At 47.4% G+C, this 27,791-nt stretch overlaps 1 protein-coding gene across 1 annotated transcript in view; it reads left to right on the top strand.

The window, feature by feature from the left end:
- The window catches only part of Pkd1l1 (polycystin 1 like 1, transient receptor potential channel interacting), a 196,372-nt gene that overhangs the window by 83,934 nt on the left and 84,647 nt on the right, over window positions 1-27,791 (top strand). Inside the window, 12 exon segments of the mRNA XM_005372508.1 lie at window positions 260-343; window positions 862-1,010; window positions 1,942-2,173; window positions 4,690-4,794; window positions 5,410-5,550; window positions 10,155-10,289; window positions 12,696-12,926; window positions 14,791-14,868; window positions 15,076-15,234; window positions 16,003-16,173; window positions 18,250-18,390; window positions 22,020-22,231. Of these exon segments, the coding sequence (XP_005372565.1) occupies window positions 260-343; window positions 862-1,010; window positions 1,942-2,173; window positions 4,690-4,794; window positions 5,410-5,550; window positions 10,155-10,289; window positions 12,696-12,926; window positions 14,791-14,868; window positions 15,076-15,234; window positions 16,003-16,173; window positions 18,250-18,390; window positions 22,020-22,231 (1,838 nt within the window).

Below are 27,791 nucleotides of genomic sequence, written 5' to 3'. Positions count from 1 at the left end.
TGGTGGGTGGGAGGGGGGGACTTCAAGAGGAAGGCATTTGGATGCTTTCTTTATCTGGAGGATGCTGAGGAGAGGGTGCCGATTGCATCTGCAGAAGGCTGGTTTATGGAGTGCTGGTTGCATCCTCAGGATTTCAGGAGAGTGAACTTCTGATTCTGCAGATGCAGTGACCTGGGCTTCCATAGCCTTGACAGTGATTCTGTACTGCAACCATTGAAGTGCACAATATTCTTATACTCTGAGTCTCCCCCTGTTTCAGCCTGGAGCTCTCGGAGGGCAGTGCCATCTCATAGGCCCTGCAGTGATCAGGCAGCTCATGGTTTCTTCTGGTACTGCATGCGCGGTAAGTGCCGGCACATCGGTTAAGCTCCCCAGACAGTTGGGAGGTAGTGTGAGAGTTCCAGGTGCCAGGGCCAACCTTCCTTCTGCCCTTTCCAAGAGCCCTCTTCTACCCAATGCCTTCTTCCCCAGGAGGGTTCTCTTCATTTCTAGAGTTGCTACGCTAGGCAAAAGAAGGCTCTTTCTTCTAAAACTGAAACTAGAATATTCTTGCGTTACTTTCTGATGTAGAAGGGTACCAAAAGACAGCATCACTCCGTAAGGCAATGTTTTGCAGATTGGCCAGCCCCACACAGCCAACTCCTCAGCTGCAGCCTTCAGCAGGCAGAGCCCTGATCCTTCTAGTTTGAGACAAAGCTGAGATCAACAAGTAGGCTTGAGAACGGTCCTCGAGAGTAGCAGGGTCCCTGGCCACAGAGCCTTTGCTGTACTTTGTGTGGCGGAGCTTGAGAGCCCCACAATGCTGATGGACTTAGGGACAGGGATCAGTCGGGGTTAATTGATGGGCAGTTTGTGCTCTAGCCTCCCAGGCCAGTCTCAGAGCCAGCGGAAGATGCACCACCTACACTGAGTCGCAACCTTGACCTTGAGAACCTAAAAGTGACCCCTAGTGGTCCTGAGGCCTGTGGGGCGATGAAGAGGATCTCCGTGTACAGCCTAGGAAGAACAAGGTGAGCGAGCCTCAGGAAGATGCTACTGGGCCCCATGTTGCTTGCTGAGGCATTTCTGCTGCAGCTCAGCTTCTGGGCAGGCAGGGAAAGGGCCAGCGCTGCTCAGGCCTGAGCAGTGTTCTGCTTGGGAACAATGGTGTGGAAGAACTCAGACTCCCATTCAGACCCAAGTACATGGAGGAGGACGGAATGGGACATTCTTTAAAAGTGGCTGCCAGAGCCTGTGGAGTCTTTGAGTCAGGTGAATCTTTGTCCTTTGCTCACTGTGTGGCAAGTGGGGTGCTCGCGCGGTCTGGATTATTCTCCCCTAACTCCTAGAGGATCACAGACACTGTCTTCAGCTGCACTGGAACAAATGAGTGGGTATTCCAGTGTGTGTGGATACAGCGCACATATGCCATGCTTCTTGATGCTCAGCCTATAGTCAGGTGCCCTGCCAGTTCCGCAGGATACCCTAGGCCCACAGCCTTTACCACAGAATGGGGCTTTGCGTAGGAAATCAGTTTGTGCTGTCAGAGTAGTGTGCCCAGAGGAATTAAAAAACAGGACATGATTTGCTACTAAATATGAAGTAGTACAGTGTGGTTACTTTCTGTCCATGCAGTCCACAGTGAAGAGAAGGAGGTGACTATTTGCCAGCCCTTGGGGAGGGCAGCTGGGCTTCTTTCCCTCACGGGGCACAGGTGAGGGTGCACACCATTTTTTGGCTGCAGCTGCAGCATTCCTGCAGGGATAAGGAGGGAAAGAGGGACAGTGGGCTCCTGATGGGGGCCCTAGCTCCCAGGAGAACGGTCTGTGTGGTACTCAGAAGCCTGGGGGTCATCTGTCCCCGTGAAGGCTGGCATTGTGGCATACGGTGCCACAATGGGATTTTCCCTGGGCTCCTGAGTCTTGTTTTCTGCCCTCCCTCTGAACCTGAGCTGGTTTCCAGGCACGAAGTCCACATAGCCCTGACTGCCCTCAGGACCAGCAGGTGGATTGACCACAGCACCAGGGCCGTGTCTGTGCACTTCACTCTCTACAACCCTCCCACGCGACTCTTCACCAGTGTGACCCTAGGTGCAGAGCTTCTCCCCACGGGAGGTCTTGTCCCCTCATCCCTGGTTGAGTCAATCAGCATCTATGGTGACTCAGCTCCACGCTACCTTCTTATGCTTTCTGAGGTGAGTCAACCTGCCCTGGACCTCCTGGGTAGGCACAGGGAACTGGGGCTTCACATGGCTAAATGCCTCTGCAAGCTGAATACCTCTACCGCCATGAAGCTAGGGCCTTTCCATTGACCCACCCACACAATTATTATTAGCTCCCTTCCATGTAGTATGAATCATAGAATAAGTGTTGGGACTAAAGATAAAGAACATCCCCAATGGGGAAACCAACCACAACATACAAAATGAGAACAAATATTCAACTGCCTTGAGGTACTAAATTCAACGTGGAGTCTTTTTTCCCCCCCTGAGACAGGGTTTCTCTGTAGCCTTGGAGCCTGTCCTGGAACTAGCTCTTGTAGACCAGGTTGGCCTCGAGCTCACAGAGATCCGCCCGCCTCTGCTTCCCAAGTGCTGAGATTAAAGATGTGCATCACCACCAACCGGCTTCAACGTGGAGTCTTAGTCAGCCCCAGCTACCATAACAAAATGCCATCATCCCTCACTGTCCAACATTTAACTTTCTACAGTCAACCATGACCTGAAAATATGTAGTGGAATATTCCAGAAGGAAACGATGTTTACATTTTTAAAATCAACCTTATAGTATATTATGGTATAATAGCAGAATGTTGTTATTATTTTTTATTGCTGTTAATCAGTTACTACGCCAGATTTAGAAATTAAACTTTATCATGGCTAGCTATGTATTTATAAAAAAGTTCCAGTATTAATGGGGTTTGTCACTACTGTAATTTCAGACAGCCACTGGGGACTGCCACATATCCCTGTCAGGTGAATAAGACTACTTACTGTTCAATGCCTGGGTGGCCTAACTAATAGACATCTATTAAAGAAAAATCTGGCAGCTAGAACCCCAAGATGAAGGTGCTGGGAGTGCTGGGCCGTAGTGAAGACCCCTCCTTGGTGGGGGGATGCTGTCTTCTCACTGTGTCACGCAGCCTGGCTCCATCTCTGCACCAGTGATTAAAGAGAAAGTATGTGTGCTTTGGGCATCAATGTGTATATAGACCCCAATATTATAGAAACAGGGCCCCACCTCATGCCTGCACTTGGCCTTAACTTCTTCTATTGAGGCCTGCCTCCAAAGAGAGACATTATGGGGTTTGGAGCTCCAAAAATTTGATTTGGGTGTATCTGCCCCCCCCCACGTCCATAGCACCAGGAGTCAGTGGCTCACATTATTTCACTGAACAGCCAAAAGCCTCAGCAGCCACGCTGCACGGTGTGCCTCTGGCTTTGTATCTTCTTATCCCTTGTTTCCCTCTGAAGAAACCATGTTCTGCTGTTGGGCAAGTCAAGTCTACTCGGCTTCGGGAAGGGAAAGGAGTTTAGGGACTATTAGATCAGACGAGATTGGATCATTCAGGGTGCTGTAGCTGTAACGTTAGGGACTGTTAGATCAGGCGAGATTGGACCCTCCAGGGTGGTGTGGCCATAGACACTAGGGACTGTGAAGAGATCGCCACGGCTGAGCCTGGAATGGAGAAGCAGCATGCAGCACAAGGAAAGGAGAGGCTCTTGCCTTAGGCACCAAAAAAGAAAAGATAGTCAGAAAACAAGGTAAGCAGTAGGCTAGTGTGATATCTTAAAATATCAGAATTCAGGGAAAAAAATAAAGCCATATTGGGCAAAATATCAAGAGTTTAAAAAGTCAGGTCAAAGCTGGGAGGTGGTGGCACACTCCTTTAATCCCAGCACTTGGGAGGCAGAAGCAGGTGGATCTCTGTGAGTTAGAGACCAGCCTGGCCTACAAAGCTAGAGCCGGGACAGGCTCCAAAGTTACACAGAGAAACCCCATCTCAAGAAAAAAACAAAAAGAAAAGGTCAGTTTCCTGCCCTTTCTTTTGACCCTTCTAGTACAGAGAAAATGGACACTAGCTGGAGGTAGCCTCTCTGATGTAGAACAATGGCATTAAAGGATTTTTATCTGACAGGAAAAGCTCTTTTCTCAGGAGTCTTACCAGTGTTCCTCCCCACATCACAGTGGTCCCCACTCCAGTGCAGAGGCAGTCTCTGGTGTTCGTGCGACAGTATTGCTGTTTCACACCTCCCCTTAGGATGCAAAGCCAGCTTGCCTCTGATTACATTTGCCATGTTTTGGAGTGGACCCACAAAGGCCCAGCACCCATAGCTCCCAAAGAGGATGGAGAAAGTCCCTGCTGATGGGCTTCAGTTTCCTGCAAACTGGTGAATAAATGGCAGGCTGGCATGATGAGCCAGAGGTGGCTGTGGACACCCCTGTGTCTTATTCCTATGCCTCAGGGTCAATAGCACATCCTAATGCTGCACCTGGAATTGGGTCTCTGGGTCTGCTTGCTGTGAAGGGATACCAAGCTGCCCAGGTGCCTACTGAAGGCTAGTTTGTTATCAAATGCTGCCAAGAGGGAGAGGCTTGTACCATGTCCACAGAAGCAGAGATGGGCAACGCAACCAGGCAGGAGTCTAGACCTTGAAAAAACTACTTACCTGACCCTTCGTTTGTCTCACTTATTTCCGGCCCCTCGCAGCTGGCGTTTCTGGTCCTCAACGTGACCTACTTCTGTTTCCAGCTCTGGGGAATGACCACCAAGGGCGTCCTCAGCTACTGGAGGAAACCAAGACACTGGCTGGAGGTAACCTCTCTGATGTAGTCTTCTTTAGGTAGAATAGTGGCACGAAAGTATTTTTCTCGGAAAGGGAAAATATTTTTATCAGAAAATCCTATAGATACTATTTCCAATGTCACTGTGGTTCCCCTGTGGAGGCAGAATAGCATTTGAAATCAGGTTCTCTTGGTGTCTGGTAGTATTGGTGGTAGTGGTGCGTGCGTGCGTGTGTGCGTGCGTGCGTGCGTGTGTGTGTGTGATGTTCATGTGTGTTTGGATACATAAACATGTGGAGGCCAGCCCTGAGTGTCATTTCTCAGATGCCATCAATCTCTCTTTTTAAGACAGTGTCTCTAACTGGCCTGGAAATTATCAAATGGATGACGCATGCTAGCTGGAGAGCCCCAGGAATCCACCCATCTCTGTCTCCCCCACACGGGGAGTCCAAGCATGTGCAATGACAGGCATTTTTACACTGGCTCTGGACATTGTATCCAAGTCCTCATGCGTCCACTTCACCCTCTGAGTTATCTCCTCAACCACTGACTAAATGTTTGACAAGCAGCTTGTCACCAGAGGGTCAGGGATGCCAACTGTGTCCTCCCTCAGCTGACTAACAGACCTTTCTCCCCTGTGTTGCAGCTCTTTACGGTTGGGGTAGCCCTGGCCTACCATGCAGCCTCTGGCCACCTCACTACCCTTGCCAAGAATGTCACTGACCAGTTCCACAAAGGACTTCACAAGATGTTCGTGGACCTAAGTCTGGTGGTGTCATGGAATCAGGTATGCTAGGGGACTCAAGGCTACCCAAAAGAAGCCATCACTGATGTTGCTCAGTGGCATCTGTCACACAAGGACTAGAAGGTTCAGTGTGATGATTTGTCCTGTTGAAGGATAATGCCGTGAGCTCACAGATGGTGGCACTTGAAGCACTGAGGGAGTTGGAGAATTCCACCTGTGCCCACTAGCTGGGCATCCATGCACGCTATGTGGAGCAGAACTCAAGAGCCAGGGATGCCAAATGGACTTGCAGCAGCATGGGGACGCAGGTGTCAGCCAGCGTAGTCTACAGTAAGGAGGCTGGCACTAACATGCTTAGACATCATGCCTGTCTTCCCTTCCATCTGGCCATGGCCTTAGATGCAGGGATTTTCAATAAGTCATAAGCCCGAGACTCAGAGAAAGACTTGAGGTCATGAAAAAGAGAAACATCACCTCTAAGTCCTTCTATCTCTGTTCTCCAGGCTTCTGTCTGTAGAATGGGACCTCTACCAAGAGGACCAGGTGGAATATCCAGGATGGGTCTCATAAGCCCCTGGGAGGAGACCAGGGAATCCTATCATAAGCAGCTGGGCTCCCTGGAGGTCCACTGCCTCATGCCACGGAGGGTATATGCAAACTGAATCTGTATTCCCATCTGCTGTAGTCACAGCTAACACCTCTACCTACCCACAGATTCTTTTTTCCTCTGATAATTTTTTTTATTACTTTATAAATCAAAATTTCCACTTCCTCCCCTCCTCCCACTTCCCTCTCGTTCCCCCACTCACCCTCCCCCCGCCCCCTCCAGTCCTAAGAGAGGGCAAGGTACCCTGCCCTGTACACACAGATTCTCTAAGTCTCTTTTCTACCTGCCTTGAGGGCTGTCAATGCCCCAGGGTTATCCTGTACCTAGAGTACCTTCGTACCCTGGACAAGATGCTCCCAGAACAACCTGAAAAGAGGGGGGACTGGTTCCCCTCTAGCCTCAATGCTCCCTGTTCCACCTTCTCTCCATAACGTCCCTCTGGCTCTTCTTTGATGTACCCTGGGGCCAGCTTTCTTTTCTGCTGAGTTAGAGAGCCTTAGAGGGCACAAGGATGGCAGTTGTCCTCCACCACAGCTCTAGTCTTTCCTTTCTGGATAAGTGGTACCACTGCTGTCTCTGTCTTCCCAGAGGGTATATCAACCTCCACCCATCTTCTTGTCTCTGTTTTCTCACCATCTACACTCGGGGCAAACTGGAGCAGAAACAAAGAGTGTTCCCGAGACAATTGCTACAGCTAGGGAAACTGAGACCCAAATGGTGTCGGGACCTTCCTATAACCAGAGTGACCCAGCTGTGGAAGAACCAGAGAGTCAACAGCCTGGGGGCAGTGTCTTGAAGGATCCCAAGCAGAGGACAGTCTGAGTTTCTTCCTGGAGGACAGTCATCTTCCTTTAGCAGATGTCACTAGACCTGCGACTTTATAAGTTAGTCCTCAGCCCTCCGAGGCTAAGAAGAGAGCCCTTGCATGAGGGAAGCCCTGAAGCTGTACTTCCTACTCCTGAGTGTTGAGCTCCACGGGTGCTTATGAGTCCCAAGGCTAGACATAAACAAAGTAGACATCGTCTTTGCATCAGAGCAGCTGGCACTTCCTTACTGGGCCTGTCTCCTCCCGTTCCTGCTCACCACCCATGGTGCTGTCAAACACATGCTTTGTGCACATTGCTGATCCCAGCGGGGACTTGCTGCATGGAGAGCACCATAGGCCATTTCTGTGCCAAATATCAGGAGCAGGATTCCAGACACTTCTGCACTTCGAAATATAATTGCTACAACTTGTAGGAGTCTTGTATGCCAGTCACGAAATTCAGGGAAATTATCCACACAGGTGGTAAGCTCTGTTCCTTTCTGTCCTAAAACAGAAAGGTCTTAAGACCCGTTATCCTAGTACCTCATGGATCCCCCAGCATGTAGAACACCGGGACGCTGCTCTCCAAGTCCTCCCAGCTGTGGGTAATAAACACCTCGGGCTATTCCAAGGGCCTTCTGTTTGTTTTGTTCTTTGCCTTAGTTATTTTGAGAAATATGAGCAGTTAAAGAAGATCTGGGTCAGTCATAGCCACCCCAGGACCTTCTTGCAAGCATTTAGCATCTACCAAGATGTGTGTGTTGCTGTATGACTTGGTTGTCTCACACACCAAAAGGCCCGAAGCTCTAAAAAGGAAGTTTATCAGCTTGTTCACTACTGTTCCCCAGACAGATGATGACTCTCAGTTCCTCTGCTGGCCTCACTGTCTCATCATTGCTATGCCTTCTGGTCTACCTTTCCCATGTATCTGTATTTGTCTCCACATTTTCTACCAGGGGGCTCAGCTCACTTTCTGTCTCTTCTACCCAACAACCACAGCTATGCATCAGTCTGGATTCCAACTCCATCCTAGCCAAAGTTCCTTTCCTGAGACACTTTGCAGGATGCTCTTCTCACTGGAGTGTAGTGAGGAGAAACAGGAGTCTGTCAGGACATTCTCAGTGAGCACTGGTTCCCCCAAACGGGTTCACCTTTCACACCCTCTTTCTCCAGCATGCTGTCTTTCTGGTCATGTTTACTGTCTCCGGAATCTTGCCTGGAATGATTCCCTCTTCCCTGGGGATTCTATTGTAGCCCAATGTCAATCTCTGGGCCTTCCCTTAACTCTTGAGTAAGAGCTGACCTGGTCAAGCCTCATCCTGCCCCACACTCGCATCGGCCGAATGCCCCTGCATCACCTGTGCCATCGTTAGAAAGTTATTCATTTTCACCAGCCAGTGCCTGGGGTACAGCTCAAGCTGCTCAGAGCTGAGTGCTTCCAACTCTCCTCTCCACAGGGCTTAGCTTGACAAACTGAAAAAAATGTTTAGAAATTTGATATGCAAATATTTCCATTTTACTCTAATATAATATTATTTTACATAGGTTGATCTAAATAAAACACTAAGTAAATTTCTCAGCTTACTATCACATGTTAAATTGCAGCTACCAGGAAATTTGCAGTCCTGCCCATAGCTCACATTGTGTTTCACCTACCCAGTGGGGGTTACAGTGTCAACCAACTCCACTTTTTCCCAAGCACAGCCATGTCTTACAGCCTTGAAGGGACCACAGGTGTGCCAAGCGTATATCACACAACCATCCAAGCATCGGGTGATGTACTATCTAGTGAAACAGGTAATGGTGTCCCATCCACACCACAAATGGCACCACCCGTACCCTAAGAAGGTGAGCAACACACTGAAGCAGTGGAAATGGGAACTGTGACGTAAGGATGGCAGGCCTTCAGAGCACGCTGTCACTGTCTGATCCAGACGGCCTTGCAGCTGTGGCCTATGGCCTTAGCCTCAGCTTTTCTTTAACCCTATCAGTAAGCTTCCTCAAATTCTAAATATGATAGAACCATGGTACAACACAAGAGGTTTTCGAGGACGAGAGAGAGGAAGACTATACCTACATATCCCTCTTGGCACATGATAGACATCCTATAAATAAATATGATAATGAAAACAGTTAATGAGGCTTCCTGGTGTCCCTTCAATCAGATATAGGCAAGAAAGGGGGCCATGGAGAGGTCACAGCTGTCTCTCCAGTGTCATGGTCCCTGACCCCTGAGAGCATAGAGAATGAAGTGTGGTCGGCTCAAATTGAGATGTTTGTTGAATTTTATAAATTTACCGTGCAAACGTCTCCATTTGTGCGGGATGCACGTATTATTTACATGCGTCGGTCTAAACAAAATGCAAAGTCAGTCTCTGCTTTCATTTCCCGCCTGTTAAACTGCAGCTACCAGGAAAGGTGCGGTTCTGCGCATGCCCCCACTTTGTAGCCCTCCTAGCCAGTACCGGCTGTGGTGTCAGTCGTCCCTGTTTCTTCCCCAGCACAGCTGTGCCCTGCTGATTCGAAGGGGCCACCGGTGTGCCAGCCCCTCACAACTTCCCTGGGCCTCTGTTGTCATTTCCCAAACAACCTGAAAACCTTGATCCCTTGCCCACATGGAGTTCTAGCGTTTGGCATCCATTTCTTTCTCTTGGGGGAGAGAGATACATATGCCGAAAGGCCCTTTGCGGCGAGCTTTCAGCAGGGGTTATGGGTACCTGTGCTGCATCTGAACTCCAAGCATGCCCCTGGGTCACCCTGCTGTGTGTCTTTTGTCCCATCACTGTGATTGTTTGAGCCATAGACTTCAAAGCTATAATGTGGGAACCGTCCTAGCTATCACAGGATTCAATTTTCAGTATCTTCAAGGCAAGCACTGGTAAAGTGTTGCATGATGAGGGAGACACACCCTGTCACTGCTGCGACAGTCATTTCCTTACTGAGCACGGTGTACTGAGGCTCAGAGGGGAACAGCCAGACCAAATCCTCTGTCTCTACCAGCCTGGGTCCTGAAGATGCCTTACAGTGTGTCCTGACTCCTGCTTCTGACTTGTGCTCCTCTGCAAACACTGGCGCTTGGTGTCCCTGGGAAACCTGGTATCCCTGGGAGACCTGTGGTCTAAACAACTCCTTAAATGGACTTGTGTTTCAGCACAGCTCACAGGTGTGTGCCCGTGTCTGCACCTCCTTATTGTCCTTGGCAGGACACACTGACCTGCTGTGTTCTTCCCTTAGAGGGTAAGATGGCTCCGGGGAAGCCTGCTGTTCCTCTGGATGTTGAAATGTGCTCATCTCCTCGGCCTCCTAAGCAGCAGGGCAGCCTTCTCTGCAATGATGCGTTCGTCTCTCTCCAGAGCCCTGGCACCCGCCGTAAGAATTCTCTCCCCTTTCTCCAGCGATTTCCTTAGTCAGCCAACACATTGGTTCACCCTAGGCAGAGAATAGCAAACTTCTCACAGGGTGGCACACTATCCAGAATTCTAGCCACCTGACCCATTACGGTGGGGTTTAGATAAGGGGTATCAGTATTATAAGTTGCATTTGTGACAGCAATAGTCAAGATTTATTAAACAATGGCGTTGTGTTATGCTTTCCCACAGCATTATTATGGTTATTTCCTGTGGTTATTACCAGCGACAGATCTCTCTCTAGGTGTCAGGAGTGCTGTGGAGAGCCTCTTATGTGTGAACATGCTTAACAAGCACAATGGGCCGCGGGCAGGAAAGGTGGTTTTCTCAGATGAGGAAATAAGACGCTGAGAGAGGGGATGACACTTGCCTTAGGACTGTAACTTTCAGGTGTTTTGACATGCACTTGTCACCCAAGTCCTGCACACAGAGACTGTTCCACTCACACGCTAGAATCTACTTTGTATTATTGACCTTGTGTGAGGAGCCACATAGCATGAGTAGAACAGAGATGGAAACCCCAATCAGGATGAAAGAGCATCATGGGTATATAGGGCTCAGCCCTTTGCATGAACGCTTGGCAATGCCTGAACAGCGCAAGTCTCCATCCAGGGATGGGCCAAAAGTTCTAACTGGAGAGGGAAGGCCCAAACCAGACCCAGTGTGTAGCTTAGGCCCTGATGATGCTCCTGGTTACTGGTCCTGAGCAGGTCCCAGTGGGGAAGCGCTCATTCCAGCCCCATAGACCTAGTGCAGCACATGTCCACACCTCTGCCACAGACTGCATTGCTATCAAATCCAAGAGAACCACTTGGCCAGGTGGCTACTGTGAGGATGTTCTGGCTCTCAGGGCCCAGGGCTCACACAGACCTGCAAGGACCCAAGCAAGAGTCTCCTGCTATAGAAAGTATAGACCCCAGACCTTGCTGGACCTGTGTTTGGAGGAGCAGGTCAGCAAATGGGAGCAGAAGGAATATACCTCCGAGTCTAAGACAGCTACATTTCAACCTAGGCTACCCCTAACCAACTCATAGATGTCACCAGAGGCCAGCGAATAAACCTGCCAGGAAACACATGGTTGATGTAAGCCAAAGAAGGTTGTTTGTTTTAGAAATTATAGAGACCTATGTGATCCCTACCTAACAGTAAATTGTTACTTATACCATTTAGCATTATATAAACGTGCTTTTATGTTAAGAAAAGCCCAAGATATAATGAACAATGTCACTTGTGATGTTTTCAGTGACACTGCCATTTTAGGAGCAGCAAACTCCCTCTACCCACTGGGCAAAGTTGTCATCCCTTTTTCATTCTGTTTCAAGACAAGGTCTTATGTAACGCAGCCTGGTCTTAAGCCCACTCTATTGCCAATGATAACCTTGAATTCCCGATGCTCCTGCCTCCAGCTCAGAGCACTGCGATGGCAGGCATGTCCCACCACGCTCAGCCTAGGCTACACTTTCTTCCTCCTCAGTCCCACAGAGATGTGTGCCAAACCACTTCAGAGTTCAGGATAGTCAATGAGTGCCAGGCAAGAGGCAAGGAATTCTAAATTCAGGGCCAGGGAAACAGAGGCCAGTGATTCCCCAGACAGATAGCACGATGGTGGTCTGCCATCCAGACATCACACCTGAGAAAGTGTGTCAGCCCTGGGGTTGGCTTTAGCAGACAGCGTGAAACAAACTGGGCTACCAGCACTACAACTACAAGACCCCAAGCCAAGTCCCTGTCTCTGTTAGCCAAACCATAAGCTGAACCAGAACCAGTTTGGCTCTAAGTGGCTCTTTCTGATTCTTCTGAAGCCATTATCTTTACATAGCCCAGGCTGGGTGCTAGACACATGTAGACAAGAGACCTCACAGTAGCAGTAGGTCCCATATAGTAGAGGGCTCGTATATAGGCAAGATGCTCCTGGCCAAAGGCTGAAGGGGCAGGTCACTGATAGCCAAGGTGGCCTAAAATGGTGAACCTCTTTACAACTGAGCATCCATCACAGACCCTCATGGTCCATGTGTGTGAACCGTGACCTGGCCTTCAGACAGCCTCCCAAGCTTCAGTGGAAGGAGGGTGGCAGGAGGGGACTAGAAGAACTCTGACGGCAGAGAAGAGAGCACAGGCCTCTTTTCAGAACTACGAGGTGGCTCAGAAGGTGTAGATACAGGTTGAAACACAGAAAGAGAGCTGGGAGGGGCAACGGTGGTGGAGGTTGGCCTCTTTGGGATAAGATCCTAAACCAGAAAGGCTTGGGCTGCACACAAAATCCTCTTCTCCCAGCTTTTAGCAACTTAAAATAATTGAGAAGTCCCCAAATAGCCCTCTTCCCCAAAGAGAGTTGATGAATCAACATCCCGGGGTTTCCTCCCTGCAGCTGTTAGGGGCCCTGTCGCTGGCTGCCTATTCCCACTTGTGCCGGTTTCTGCTCTTCACCGGGACGCCACCACCCGACACCTCTACAGATGCATTTCCTGAGCTGCTGCTTCAGTTTCTGGGAAGAAACCAAAAGGACTCACTGCGCAATCACTTGGAGTCTGGGCGTCGAGCCGTGGCTTGTTACTGCGGGGCCCTGTTTCTGCTGGTGGCCGCTCTATGTTTCGGAATGGTATGTGGATACCCCGATGCAGCCTAGACTTTAAAGTCAAAATGTGTGAAGGTTGCATCTGCTATCAGGACAAAGTGGTCTCTGTCCACATAGACAGACAAGTAGAGACTGCGTTGGCCAGATCTCATGGGAACAGACCCTGTTCCCAGGATCTAGCTGAACTGCCCTGAGATGGGGCTGGGAGCACAATCAGCTTGATTCTTCCTTCACTGAGAAGAGTCCAGCAAGACCACAGCTACTTCCGCTCTGGACACGGCCTTCCTGGCCTCCCACTGGGTGACTCAACGTCTCTTCTCACCTTCAACTTGATCTCAGGCTGCCTCTCCTGAATCCCTTCTCTGTGAAGAGGGCACTTTTACAGCTGGTCTGCCCCTAAACTCTAAGCCGGCTTCACTGAGTCATGGTCCTAGGTAGCCCTTTCTGTCTCCCTTTGAATTCTAGCCACATTCCAAGCAGCTATACCAAGAGCTCTACCGTCCCAGGGTGGTCCCAGCACATGGTGATGCTCAATACAAGTGAAAGGAATTGGTCAACGCTTTCTCATTGACCTCAAACTTTTTGTTTCATGAAGTTCTGCCGATGCTCTTGTTGGTGGATTGTTAGACTAGAAGTGGCTACATATATGCTCGCACCCTGACAGCCAACGGGTTGGCGCTCTTAGCTCCTTTCAGTGGTCCACATTCCCCGCTCACTCCTTCCCGTTCATCCATCCATGCTTGATTCCTTCCTCCATCCTGACCACTTACCCTCCCAGCTGCCCATCCCCCATTTGTTTACCTGTGACTACACTCACTGGCCCACTCACCTAACTCTCTTTCCATCCATCCAGTGTGTGTGTGTGTGTGTGCGCGCGCGCTTGTGCGCGCGAACGCATTTGTAGGCTAGAGGACAACTCTCAGTGTCATTCCTCAGAGACTGCCTTTCTTCCCCTTAAGAGAAAGCCTCCCATTGTCCCGAAACTTACCGGGTAAGCTATACTGGCAACCAGTAAAATCTAGGAACCCACCTGTCTCTTGTTTCCAAGCGCTAGAATTAAAACCGTGCATCAGGAGGTTCAATTTTGTTTAGGTTTGGTTAGATTTTTTAAGACAGGGTTTCTCTGTGTCGCCCTGGCTGTCCTGGAACTCACTCTGTAGATCAAGCCACCCCTGAACTCAGAGACCTGCCTGTCTCTGCCTCCTGAGTGCTGGGATTTAACACTTAGAGTCACACCATCTTCTTTGGTTGTTTAAACTGCCTTCTGTGGTTTGAAGCCAGCCCTCAGATGTGCAGGCAAGCTGTGTCCATCTGCCAGCTGTGTGTGCTCCCAGCTCTTGGTGTCCCCACACAATCCTGCTAAGGGTTGAAGGGATGATCAAGGGCGGGACATTTTTTAGAGATGTTTTGACATGTTTCCACATAGAAGCCCCTCACACTGTAGACCCCTGCCCCCCACACATACATGCAGGCTATAGTGGAGTCAGGCGATGGAAATCCAGAAGAAAGGGGGAAGGGAGGTCTTAGGGAGGGGTACTGACGTGCTCCGAGGGTGTGGCTCAGCAGCAGTAGGGGGAAGGAGGCTCTGGGTCAGCGACTTAGCAAGCTTTAGCTGCTGGGGCCTGTCAGCACAGCTTCTCCATTTCAATGGACAGAACCACGTGAGGTTCTCCAAGGCGTCCAAAGCAGACAGGCTCTAAATGGCTAAAATTTTGCTTGTTTGAGCTAGTTTCCAAAATAAACAGGATGTGAGCTAACACGTCTCAGTCAGCAGTGAGGAAATCAATAGCCCAGGGACTCCTATCTGGGGCACAGTGTTGGCTCCTCTTACTAGCACACACGAGGACGCGACAGTCTGCTGGGTCTCTGGTTCCCTCCCATCTCCCAGACACCAGCCCACACTCCAGCTGAGGTGGTGTGCCCTGCACAGAAACACCTCCGTGAGATGACAGCAGTGTGCTTCAGAGTAAGATAGCCTCTCACTGCTGAGCTCAAACCAAAGTTCAACACCTGGGTGGCGTTTTCCTAATTTTGTTTTGCCAAGCTTCCTGAGAAGTCCTTCAGCATCAGCAGTGGATGTAATGTCCACTTCATAGTTTATCACATTGACAGTCATTCCATAGCTTGGTGACACTGAATTCTCTCTCTCTCTCTCTCTCTCTCTCTCTTCCAGCTGAGGGCTTCCTTCCTGACTTTTTTCCGAAAAAGAAAGTCTTCTCAAAGAAAATCTCATGTGACACTTACAAATGTCGCTGTTTATGCATGGCATAAAGTCCTCGCCATTCTGGGACTGGAAACAACTCTGGAGGAGACCGAGGTGGCTACGGATCAGGTAAGCTGTGTGACCTTGGAGCAGGAAGCAGTGACACACTCGGGTTGATGACACTACCGTGCAGGCTTGCCTTCTGCTAGAAGAGCACCACTATGGATCCGTACCAATTATTACCGCAAAGGCTCAACCCTAGTGGATCTCATAGACTCTCCCCTTGAAATACTATTAAGCTCGCAGGGTTCGCGGACTCCGCCGCTGCTCACTACATCCTGTACTGTTGAAAATGTAGAGTCTCCAGGTTTTCCTTGAATTACTCACTTGCTTTTGGTGCTGGCTATCAGACCCAAACTTCTACCCAAACCCATGGGGCCCTTGACACTTCAGCTTGGGCACTCCAGACACTAATACAAACAAGTCCAATCTAGGTATTTTCACAGTGACTTCTCAGCCGTCATCCGTGACCGCTGTGTATACAGCATTCCATGTGGCCCTGAAGCCCGCGAAAAGCAGTCATCACACCGTGTGTTTGGATAGGGCTTACTGCCCATCATGTGCCCATTATGACTTCAAATCCATTCAGTGGCCCTTTGTCAAAGCGTCAGTAGCGGTAACACTTATGAATGAAACAGTGTGTGCACAAACCATACATGAAGGAACCGAGGCCGACAGAAAGAAGCCGGCCCAACACCCAAATCTTCTGGGTTCTTAATATCTTATAACAGGAAAAACTGTCTAAAGTTGGCATCACTGAATAATTCAGATAATGAGGGCAAAAGAAAAATTTTGCATTCTTGTATGCCTTTACCAATCTCATTTTCTTCCCCTAAGAATTATTACCTGGATGAATTTTCAAGCCTATTGGATGAACTTCTGCTAAAGATTGATGGTTTGTCTGACAGCCTAGAACTCTCTAGCCTAGAAAACCAGTGGAGGAGGACAGTGGAGTCAGGGACAGAGGACAGTCCTCTCGTTGGCATTCCAGGGTCCCATGCTACTGTGGTAAGACTACGCAAATTATTTTTTAACTTTCTACACAGCAAATTTTATATTCTAAAGTTGGTTTGAAATCATAAGGTAGATTTGTATAAAAACCCTCTAATGTAAGAATACATTAGTGCGGCGATGTGCTCTGGCCAGAATTACTTAAATTATTTAAAATGTATGGCAAGACTTCAAGTTTCCAGTGGTGCCATGGATATCTATATGCCCCATCCTTTCCCATTCTAACTGTAATCAATAAAGAGACCGAGACGCAGAAATGGAAAGAGCATCTCGCAGAGATGAGGGATGTCTGCTCACACAGAATGTGGCGGGCAGTGCTAAACAGCCTGCTGATGAGTGCACTGAGGATTAGAACAGGGAGGGAAAGATGTGCTTCTGGATGCTGCCGTGTGCAAGAGCATGCACGGGGCTCCAGATTGGCACATCCGGAGCTGCCAATCAAAGGCGAGGGCAAAGGAGCATACATCTAAAAGCAATTGCCACAAAAGAGTGGCTATTGCAAGCAAGGCATTCTCTCATGAAAAATAGTGAAGAAAATTATTATTTCAAAGTGGAGTACAAAGCTAAGAAGAAAGAGCACAAAGTAGAAATAAAAAAAAAGGAACGAGTTCCCCTGGGCAGTGGTAGCATGTGCCTTTAATCCCAGCACTCGGGAGGCAGAGGCAGGTGAATCTCAGTGAGTCCAAGGCCAGCCTGATCTATAGAGCGAGTTCCAGGACAGCCAGGACTAATCAAAAAAAAAAAAAAACAACCCTGTCTTGAAAAACAAAAGACTAAGTTAACATGAAAGAATAAAGGAGTTTCTCTATATCCATAGACATAGAGAAATGCATTTCTGTACACAATGAAGAGAAGAATAAGAATAGATTTGCAAGAAGATGAGCAAAGTGTGAGGGCCTGAGAAAACTCAGTAAAAGTATTTTTTTTTAAAAAAAGTTAAAATTTATGTTAGGAATAATAATGTACATAGAAATCTGAAAAGGAGAATAAATCAGAGAGAGGGTAAGGATTCAGGTCTATACAGATGTTTCTCCACTGACAATGGGGCTCCATCCCAAAATACCCACCATAACTTGAAATGGTGCACAGAGAGGCATTTGATCCACCAGGACTGCTGAGCAGCAGAATAAGCAACACAGTATGGCACAGAACCAAGTCTCAGGAGAACTAGTCAGGGTCTTTCTATAGAGGTATGGCCTCTATAGAAAATGCCATTGCTTCTGAAAAGATCTATCTATCTATCTATCTATCTATCTATCTATCTATCTATCTATCTATCTATCTCTCATTCTAACTATGTATCTACCATCCATTTATCACCGGTTTTTATGTGTATGTGTGTGCTTGCATGCATTTATGTGCACTGGTACACATGGAGACCAGAAAAGCGTATGGACAGCCAGATCCTGTGGAACTGTAACTTAGAGGCACTTGTGAGCCACTAAATGCTGGTGCTGAGAAATGAACCTGAATCCTTTGCAAGGGTAGTGCTACCTTTTAATCTTTGAACTCTGAGCCATCACCTTAACACTGAAAAACTGTACTTTCAATTATCATAAGTCAGGGACTATCCATATATCCCAAAAGGAACTCATATCCCAGGGTTAAAAAAAAGTGGATTTAGATCTCTTTAAACTAGGGTAAATGTTAGACACTAGGCTTAAAGTAACAATGTCATTCTTTTGCTGACGACATAGCGTCACTGGCTGCTTCTACATGGTTTAAAAAGCTCTACTTTACGATTATTATTCTAATTACTGAAGTGATCCAAAGGTTCATCTCAGTGGTACACATGAAAGGAAAAGTATAATTTCTGAGAATAGGAAATAGAATGGACACACTTAAAAAGCCAGCATGCACATATGCAGAGAGAAAGAACAAGAGGTTCCCACAGCCTCTGTAACATGAAACAACTGAAAAGATCATAGTAGACTGTCAGCAGGAAGAGAACCATGCGAATGTCCGTGCCGTGAGAGCTGAGGAAAATAAGGGTAGAACTGGGCTGGCCTGGTCTAGCAAATCAGTACTTCCAGGAACAGTTGAATGAGGGGGAAACGTCTATTTTCAACCCAGTTCAGCAGCAAAATTCGCATGTACTCAGCAAAGCCGAAGGGTGGGAATGGTCAACATGAGGCACAACTGAGCGGAGCCAACAGCAAGACAAAGTCGTTCCTTAGAGGCGACCTTGTAAGCTGTCAGCTGTCCTACCGCGAAGTACGTGGGTGACGGCAGATGCAAGCATATACAATACAAAGGGGAAATAGGAAACATATTTGGGGACATTGAGTGAATGACAAAATCTTAGGGAAGGCAAGATGGCTGTATATAACCCCACGCAGCTAAATTGACCAGAAAAGAGAGGGAGGTGAAGCGGAGTTGGGATGGGCACCCTCTGAAACCACAAGCCAGAAGTGGCCCGAGTGGGAGTCATGCACCTGTGGAAAAGCTGAGCCCATGGTGCCTGCAAACTGTTCCTCGACACACGGAAGAAACCTTTCAAATGTATTGTCTTGGAACAAGAAATACATTGATTAAAAACTATACCAAGATATCCCAAAAAACTACCAGTTGTACTGATTTTGACACAGAAACCAATCTACAGAAGACATTATCAAATAAGATCCAGCATCAGATTAAAAGAACAATATCCCATGATTATGAGTTTTAAATCAAGATTACTTTTAGTGTTAAAAATATATTAACACCCTTCACGAAAACAAGAGTAAAATATCATTTGACTCGCCACATCTGTATTTAGTGAAATTCAATGTCTCTTCCTAATGTCTAAAGGCCTCTTTTAAAAGGAATTGACCCTAAATAAGGTATTTCTGGGTACATCAGACACTGGGCCTAAAGCTGCAGACCTCAAGTGCACTTGAAGGTTTTTTGTTTTGTTTTGTTTTTTGTTTTTTGTACAGTTGAGGCAAGAACTCTAGGCAGAGCTGCATCTCCAGCTCTCACTGGAGCTTTGCTAAGACATAAATCTCCTCCCACTGTCCCCTGTAAGTACACTTATGGACATCAATGTCATGACTCTAAGGGCCAGAATCTCCAAGTGTGTCTGAGGAGTTTCCATATGCATGATGCATGCTCTTGCGAGCCCTTCCGTATTCTCTATGCATCAGAATCCGCGCTGGTTTCCTAACACTCTGCCGTATTCATGCCAGAGACTGCAAAGACTCATACTTGTAATCTGTGCCCCAAGGACAAGCTGTTCTTGTGTGACATGAAGTGCTTGGCGCTACCACAATCATCAATTTTACTCCCCTCCCACGGGAAAACGCAATTGTTTTCTGAACAGGCACTTTATGAAACATTTATCAAAAGCGTATTACACACAAGCCGCCGTAGCTGGGTTTGCCAGCACCTGTAGCACCCAGGTTCCGCAGCACGAGTTAGCTGTCCTTCTGGGAAGGAGCTGGGTGTCAGTGGTCCCCGAGCAGGCCAAGCCCAACTGGGCTTTGCAGAACAGACTCCCCTTTGTGTGATGGAAACCAAGAACGGGACCCATTTGATTTTCCTAACTCCGGGGCAGTTGTTTTTCATCTTAACCAATAATAATTAAGATTGGTATCGCTCTACAAAAGCAGGCGAGGCTGCCCGGAGCTATCGCTAACCACCTGCAAGCTGCATTGTTCTTTGTGCTCAAGTGACTCAGAGCACCAGAACGCGGTGGTTGCCAGGCCCACCGCCTCTTCTCGCCCCTGGCTCATTGCTCATTCTGTGATTCTTGGCTCTCCCCTGCCTTTTAGCTACCTCCACCTACAGTCAAAGGAAAGTTCCTGCTTCGCTTCTTGTTGTGGTCCAGGGCCCTCGCCACTCAGGGTGCCCCTTCTCTGCAGATGCTAGCCAGGCCAGAGTCCACAGGGCAATTGAGAGATGCTATGAAGGTTTTGCCCCATAAGATTTCCTCTCTACTTGGTTTTTGTGATGCAGTTCAGGCAGGGAGAGTCAGCCAGAAGGGGACATTTTATCTCAGGACACAGTTGATCTACTCAAGTGGGGCACATGCAGCTCCTCCACAGAGCGCCTGTCAAGCACACATAAGACCCTGGCTCCCATCCCTAACCCAAAATACTTTTTGTTTGGTTTTGTTTGTTTTTTCGAGACAGGGTTTCTCTAGCTTTTGGAGCCTGTCCTGGAACTAGCTCTTGTAGACCAGATTGGCCTCAAACTCACAGAGATCTGCCTGCCTCTGCCTCCCGAGTGCTGGGATTAAAGGCATGTGTCAACACTGCCCGGCTCAACACAGAATATTTTTAAGTGTAATTACTTAATGTCCTTCTGCCAGGAAGGAAGAAGAGAAGTTTTTGTAGGTGGAAAATTTAGGTTAATGTTCTCCATCTGGGGAATAAAGTGCTGGCCTCCTCTGCTTGCAGAGAAGCCTCCTGTGCAGAGGCCAGAGGCTCTGATTTTGAGTGGGTTCGAACTATGCACTTGAATCCTAAAGCTCGCTGTTCATTTCTTTTACTTTGCCAGTTTGTGAGGTACCTTGGAGATAATTTAGAGCACCCAGCTTCACAGTGAGCCTCTGTCTAGACCAGCGCTTCTCAACCTGTGGGTCATGACCCCACATGTCAGATATTTGTGTTATGATTCGTATCAGTAACAAAAATGCAGCTATGAGGTAGCAACAAACTAATTTTATGGTTTGGGGTCACCACAGCCTGAAGAACTGTATGAAAGGGTCACAGCCTTCAGGAGGTTGAGTATCACTGATAGACTTTGTGCTTATAGCTGGCATCCACAACACTACCCTTCAGTCATGTGGTACTATCTTACTGATGCAGGGGGATAAGGTCATTTAAACACCGAGCTGGAATTCTGGAGGGTGAGGCAGACTGTGCTTCAAGTAAATCCACCCCAGCCCTCACATGAGGAAAGCAGAGGGCCCTGAATGGTCCTGCTCCTTCTGGTGTGGGCATAGAAGTCTCAAGGTCCCCACCACTGAGCTCCTGTTGACAGTGATTCATTTCTAACTACAGAGTGGGACCTATGGGCACGTTGCCCTCCCTAAAACAAAAGGCACTGTGTCATTGGCAAACGAAGTTAATATGGAGATATTCTTCTTTCTCTGTATGGGCTTAATCTAGACTACTAAAAACAGGCGTCAAGGCTCATGCATGTGCCTGTCACCACTCTGGGCACTAAGGAGGCAATGGTGAGCAACACCAAACAGCAGAAAATCTCAGAAAGATGAGCATGAATCTGGCAACTTTTGTGCCCGTTTAGCTCTGGGTGTGATGGGCTTCTTCCATGAAATGGAAAGGGGCCACGGACAGTGCAGTCACGAACGAAAGTGAGAGGCTCCGGGAGGAATGCACCCTGCCGTTCCCAGGAGATGTTTAACAAGCCAGGAGTGGCTGTGTTCTGGGACTCAAGTAAAAATGGTCTTCCTGTCTGTCTCTGCCCGCGCTGAGAGAGTTACATCACAATCTGTGTCTTCTCTCCTCCTGAAAACACACAGTAAATGCTTAGCAAACTGATTATCAAGCAGAAAGTGATGGACAAAGCCTATGGCTAAAAAGAGCCAAAAACTAAGCCAAACAGGGCAAAGGTTGATGGAGAACTCCAAGGGCAGGGTTTGCAAGAACTTTGGGGTTTTTCTTATGTTTTGTTTTTTCTCAGTTTGAAATGATTTTCCACTGAAAAGCTTTTTGAAAGAGTCTCTTGTGTTGCTCAAGCCCTGGGGACTGCACAAGGACAGGGTCACCATGGTGACCAATAGTTTTAATAGTTCTTAGAAGACATTTTTTTCCCTTAAGCTTTTCAGTTTTTAAGTATATCTTGGTATTTTTCCCCATTGGCTGGACATCACAAGAAAAGCTCGTTAAACTTAATAGAACTGCTTAGATGTGATTGACGACTATTGGGTGTATCAGGAGTGCAAGAAACGTAAAACTCAGCCATCGATGCTGAAGCTGAGAGCCTTCCTAGATAAGAATTCTCAGCTTCCACACTGTGTCTGCTGCGGTGGCTGCACAGGGAGAAACATTCTGCAGCTCCTGATTTATCCCCCTCCTGGCACGCAAGCGCCAGCGAAGTTGAAATATTGGTACGCACACCCCCTTTCTTCGGATGTGTGCTAGCTAGCCTAGCATTCGTGACATTGGAGATAAACCAGGGCTTCTGTGTCACTGCAAGCATGGAATTTATTTACAAAAACGACATTCTCTGTAGTGGGGGTTGGGAGGGGGTGGGCCACAAGACTGGAATCTTTGAATTTTCCAGGATTAGAATGTATTATGAACCAGCTGCTTTTTTGAAGCAGTTTTTGTCTCATTGGCTTAGAGAAAACTTCAATAACGATTGTCCCCAAATGCTAGTTAAAGGGGCTGTATTCGTTCTCTGAAGTGAGGTAACAAATATCACTATCAGAAATATGACATCTCACAGTCCGAAGACTGAGGTCCGTGGCTCAGATGGAAAGAGCTTGCTAGACTTTTCCCCCAGCTTCTGGGCACTCCATGGCTTGGGGCAACCTCGTTCTAATGGATATCCCTCCACCCCTGTCTGTGTTTCTCCATGGTCAGGTTTTCTCTTTACATAAAGACACGGTTGTGCTGGATTAGAGCCCACTGTGATGAACTCATCTCACTTCCCACAAAAGCCATAATTTCTGGGCATTGAAGATTAGCACATCAACATTCTCTTTTGGGGGAGGAAATAGCCCATCACAAACATTTATGCCACTGTAAATTTCCGAGACAAAGTTCACACGGTTTCACATTAATTCCAGTATTCCTAGGAATTCCGCCTCTTGGATAAAAGTAAAGTGAAATACTCAAATACTTTTTTCACTTTCTCCTTTTAGTCTGTAGAGCTTATTATATAAAAGTGATGCTTGGGACCCACAAAGAATCTTGGTGGGTAAAGGAACCTGCGACCAAGCCAGGCAACCTGAGCTCAGTCTCTGACTTCTCAAGGAGAGAACCTACTCCTGCAGGTTGTCCTCTGACCTCCACACTTAAGATGGTCCATGAGCATACATGTGCATTCAGCACACACCCCCATATATCCATAAACACAATCATATATATACATATATATATACACATACATGCTCACTCACATGCACTCACACTCATATATAGAAGCAAAAAATTTTTTAAACAGAGAATATTTAAGCTCTAGTACTTGATATGAGAAGCTGATTTGTCCCCCCCCCATCAGACTGCGCAATACCCAAAGATTAATTTCTTCCACTAAAGTGACAAGTTCAAATAGGAATACAGTGGTCTTTTCCCTAAGCACTGCATGGTTGCCAAAGAGTATCCACAGGGCCACAAAAGTAACAGAAAACAGGGATGTACGTTGGTGGCCTATGAGGCAGGGATCCTTGTAGATCATGTGGGAACCCCCTAAGGCTCACCTCAGCCATGTCACCAACACAACACCGTTGGGAAAACACGGACTCCATGTCTCTAGCGGTTTGGCAGCCAGTGTCCCTAACAGTAAACAATGCCCCAGGAGCTTCTGCATTAATGTCACCACTAACAGGCATGCCCAAAGCTATCCAAATGGCAAGATGGTGGTTATTTAGTTTCAAGCAGGATCAAGGAAAAGGAAAACTGGAGCAGTTTCAAGGGTTTCTATGGTACAGAGGTCATCCTGCCTCCCATTGGGTTTGCCTCAAGTGGAAGATAGAGACTCTGGGTTGCAGGTAGCATGTGAGGGCATTCCATAGCCATGTCACCAGTCACCGTGAGGATGCCGTGATGTTTTATCTACTGTTGAAACTTTGGGAAAATGTAGAATGAAGTTGTACAAACTGATTCTGGCCAGCAGTCTCCTTGACTTCTCTCACTACTATAGGTTTTCCTTACAGTACAAGAAGTTAAAATTATGAACACACTAGCTCTTGTCCTTAATCAAGGTGTGGCCTCAGAAGGCCTTTCTTTGTAGTAGGTGTGCCTTGAGTAGTTTTCCAGACATTTGTGGTCACAGGGCCTCTCTCTTGTAGTCTCTCCTTGTATCCTTGCAAAAACTTGTGGTATTTTCCCCATCAGCCTGGTCCTGCTGCCTGGCAAGAGTAAGAAAACTAGATCAGAAAGTTCAGAAATGTGTGCAGACCTTTGAAACACACATCAACATCCTTTGCCTGTAGGGCCCAAGTCTCCTGTTTTGAAACCTCTGAATGACACAATTTGTGACTCTTACAAGTAGCTACTGATTCCTAGGATGCTGAGTCATAGTCAAGAGGGAGGAATCTGGTGCCTGGCACAGGAAAGAACTGCACTTTACATAACCACAGCAATAAATACTGTGTGACAATGGCAGAGGGGATGGCACAGAGCTCAGAGCAGGTCCCAGAAGTCAACTCACACAAATGTACCAATATTCTTTTTAAATGTTTATTATTTTATTTTATGTGAACACATGTGTGCCTGTATGTGTGCAGTACCCACAGAGGCCAGAAGAGGGCATTGGATCCCCAGAACTGGAGTAACAAATGGTTCTAAGTGGCCATGTAGATGCTGAAGAGAACCGTCCCTGACTAGTACCAGCAAGAAGTATTGGTAGGGAGGGCTATGTATTAACTGAGAAATTAATTTAAAATATTCATGATTTTCCCAGCAGACAAGAGAATGGCAGTAAAGACAAGACTATCCTAGACATCAGGTTTCTCCAGCTCCCAGCCATCTTCTCCCCAGCTGTGTGTGCAAGGTGAACACTCCACACAAGATGCCTGCTGAGCCCAGCTGCCAGCCATCCTGAGCTGCTCATTGCTTGTGAGATTCCAGCCTCACCATGACCCAGAAACATGTGTTTTCATGCTACCAAGCTCTTGGGCAAGGGGAGGGAGGGCAGAGGTTTGTGCTTTCGGATCCTGTAAGCTGGAATCCTTCTGGAAGCTTCAGAACCCTGAATTCTATGAGATCACAGTAATGTGCCTATATCTGTAAGCAGTGTCTCCTCCACAGCCACAGGCAGGATGTGTGACAAGGATAAGCTGACCCAGACACAGAGACAAAACCTGGTTGAACTGTAAGCCACGTTCAGTGACGTCATGGTTGCGTGAGCAAAGACTTGCTCCTTAACAGCACAATATGCATTTTTTGCTGTGAAACACTCATCAGTGTTTAGGCAGACTGTGTCCTATAGATATATTGGCATAGGAAACTCAGCTAGCCAGTGGCTGCAGAGAATGTTATATGTATTACCATATTACCAGCATATACTACCATTATGATTTGACCTGATGGGCGCTCCTGGATAAAATGTGTACTCCATCTACCTTGCTAGGAAAACACTGGCAAAGTGTCTGCTGTCAGCAAGCTCTAATTCCCATTCTTTCTGGATGTACATTTTGCCAATGAGCCCAAAATTAAATGGAAACATTTGTGCTGAGGCGAGACCATGGTCTATTTTGGGTACACTTGGGTTCTTCATTGACCTAAGGCTAGGAAAGAATAGGTTTTCAAAGATTTGAGATTCTCTCCACGGGACAAGATGTCCTGATTTCATCACTTGGGAAGAACGTCTTCATTCAGCATCTTTTGCTGTTGTTAAAGTGAAGTCATAACTGTTCTTCAGTAAAAATTCTTCCCCAGATCTTAAGTCTTGCCTTGCATTCAGGGTTGGTCTGCTTCAAGAAGACAAGGGCCTTGGAAATCAAGGGAAGGGCTTGAGTCCTGGGAGTTCCACAGGGTCAGAGGCCAACTTTACAAGACGGGCCAATCCCTAAATGAAAGTCTTGGAAGACATAGATCTACACATCAGCAATGTGGTGGCCCGTCTCTATTACAGACTGACACACACTGAGCACCAATAAATCCACACCTACATCCTTCTTCCTGCAACAGACATGGGTTCTCTCTTGGACTGGATCCACCTGGTATCTTGACAATGTCCCATGTTTCTGACATCTCCAACTGGGATAGACATTGCAACTTGAATTTCACCTCTGCAGCTTCACACAGTGACCTCTCTTGACCTCTTCTCTGCAGGAACTCTGACCTTATTATGCATTGCCTGGCCTTGCCAGCTTTTCCCGAATCCTCATCACAAGGCTGTGAGACCCTGAAACTCTTACTTTCTACGTATCTGCAAAGCTAACAGTGGGCAAACAATACCAGGCTGTGCTTCTAGCTTGAGGCATGGCCTGGTCCCCTGGGGCCACAGCCACAGCAACCACATAGCTGCCTGTGATGGTCCCTTTAAGCTGGTGTGCCCTGGAGGAGGCTCTGTCTTCTCGGGAATTCTCCTTAGATGGAAGTATTTAGATTAAGTTTTCAGTTTTTCACTGAGAGTCTTCCAAGCGTGAGATTGGCCATCAAGGCTCCTTTGGTTTTGTCCCAGTGCAAAGTGAACTGTCTCTCTTCAATGGGACTATCCTCTTTCATAATTACAATGTCTTTGTCGGCACTCACCTGATCTTAAACTTTAAATATATTCACACTTCTTTCTTGGACAAATTACATATCATTCACATCTTTCTGCTCTGCTTCTTGCTTTAAATTCTCACCATAGCTCAGATCAAACACACTGAGCAGTAACCATTCCATTGCCCCAATACTTTGCTGTTTTGAATTTCCTCCATCAATTACTTTTGAATTCAGCTTCATGCAAATGTCACAATGCGAGCGCTATGTAGCCAGATTCTTTGCCAGAGTGTGAAATGGTGGCCTCTCTTTTGATTTCCAGTAGAGTCCCTGCTTCCCTCTGAAGTCCCGTGAGCCTGGCCTTTACTTTTGCAAACCTATTTCTTTGTGGTATTCTTCACTCTCACCAAATGGCCAACTAGTCTTTGCTTACAACATTTTATGTCCTTTATTTCATTTTTATTTTATAGCCTGGCCACAGTTCCCCCCTTTCCTCTCCTCCCAGCCCCTTCCCCCACCCTCCTCTGTTCTCACTCCCCAATCCACTCCTCCATTTCTGTTCAGGAAAGGGCAGATCTCCTGTGAATATCAACAAAACACAGGATATCTAGTTGCAATAAGACTAGACACTGTCCCACATATGAAGGCGGGGAAAGGCAAGCCAGTATGAGTAGTAGGGTCCCAAAATCCAGTAAAAGAGTCAGAGACAGCCCCTGTTCCCACTCTTAGGAGTCCCACAAGAGAGAGGACCAAGCTACACAACTGTAACATATATGCAAAGTGCCTAGGTCAGTCCCACGCAGGCTCCCTGATTGTTCGTTCAGTCTCTATGAGCCCCTATGAACCCAGGGTAGTTGAGTCTTTGCATTTAGTGGTGTCCTTGACCGTTCTGGCTCCTATAATTTTCCCCCCTCTTCTACAGGATTTCTGAATTCTGACTAATATTTGGCTGTGGGTACGTTGTCCACCGTGTATGCTGTCCACCGTGTATGCTGTTAACTGTGTGTGCTGTCCCTTTAAGCACCATCTGTAGAGCTGGTTTGGCAGTCACAAACTGATTTAATCTGGGCTTCTCTTGAACTATCCTGATTTCTCCATCAATTTTAAGAGACAGTTCTGCTGAACACAGCAATCTGGGTGGACAGCTATTTACATTCAGCGCTTGAACTATTTCCTGGCTCCTGGGGTTGCTAATGATCAACTGAGGGTATTCTAGTGCACTTGCCTTTGCTACTTGGCATGCTTATTTACAGATTTTAATATTCTCCCTCTCTCTCCTTCTCTCTCTCT

The sequence above is a fragment of the Microtus ochrogaster genome, linkage group LG1, assembly GCF_000317375.1.
Source record: "Microtus ochrogaster isolate Prairie Vole_2 linkage group LG1, MicOch1.0, whole genome shotgun sequence".
In the NCBI taxonomy this organism is placed as follows: Eukaryota; Metazoa; Chordata; class Mammalia; order Rodentia; family Cricetidae; genus Microtus; species Microtus ochrogaster.
Note: the sequence above shows the minus strand (reverse complement) of the source record. Positions and strands in the feature narration are given on the sequence as shown.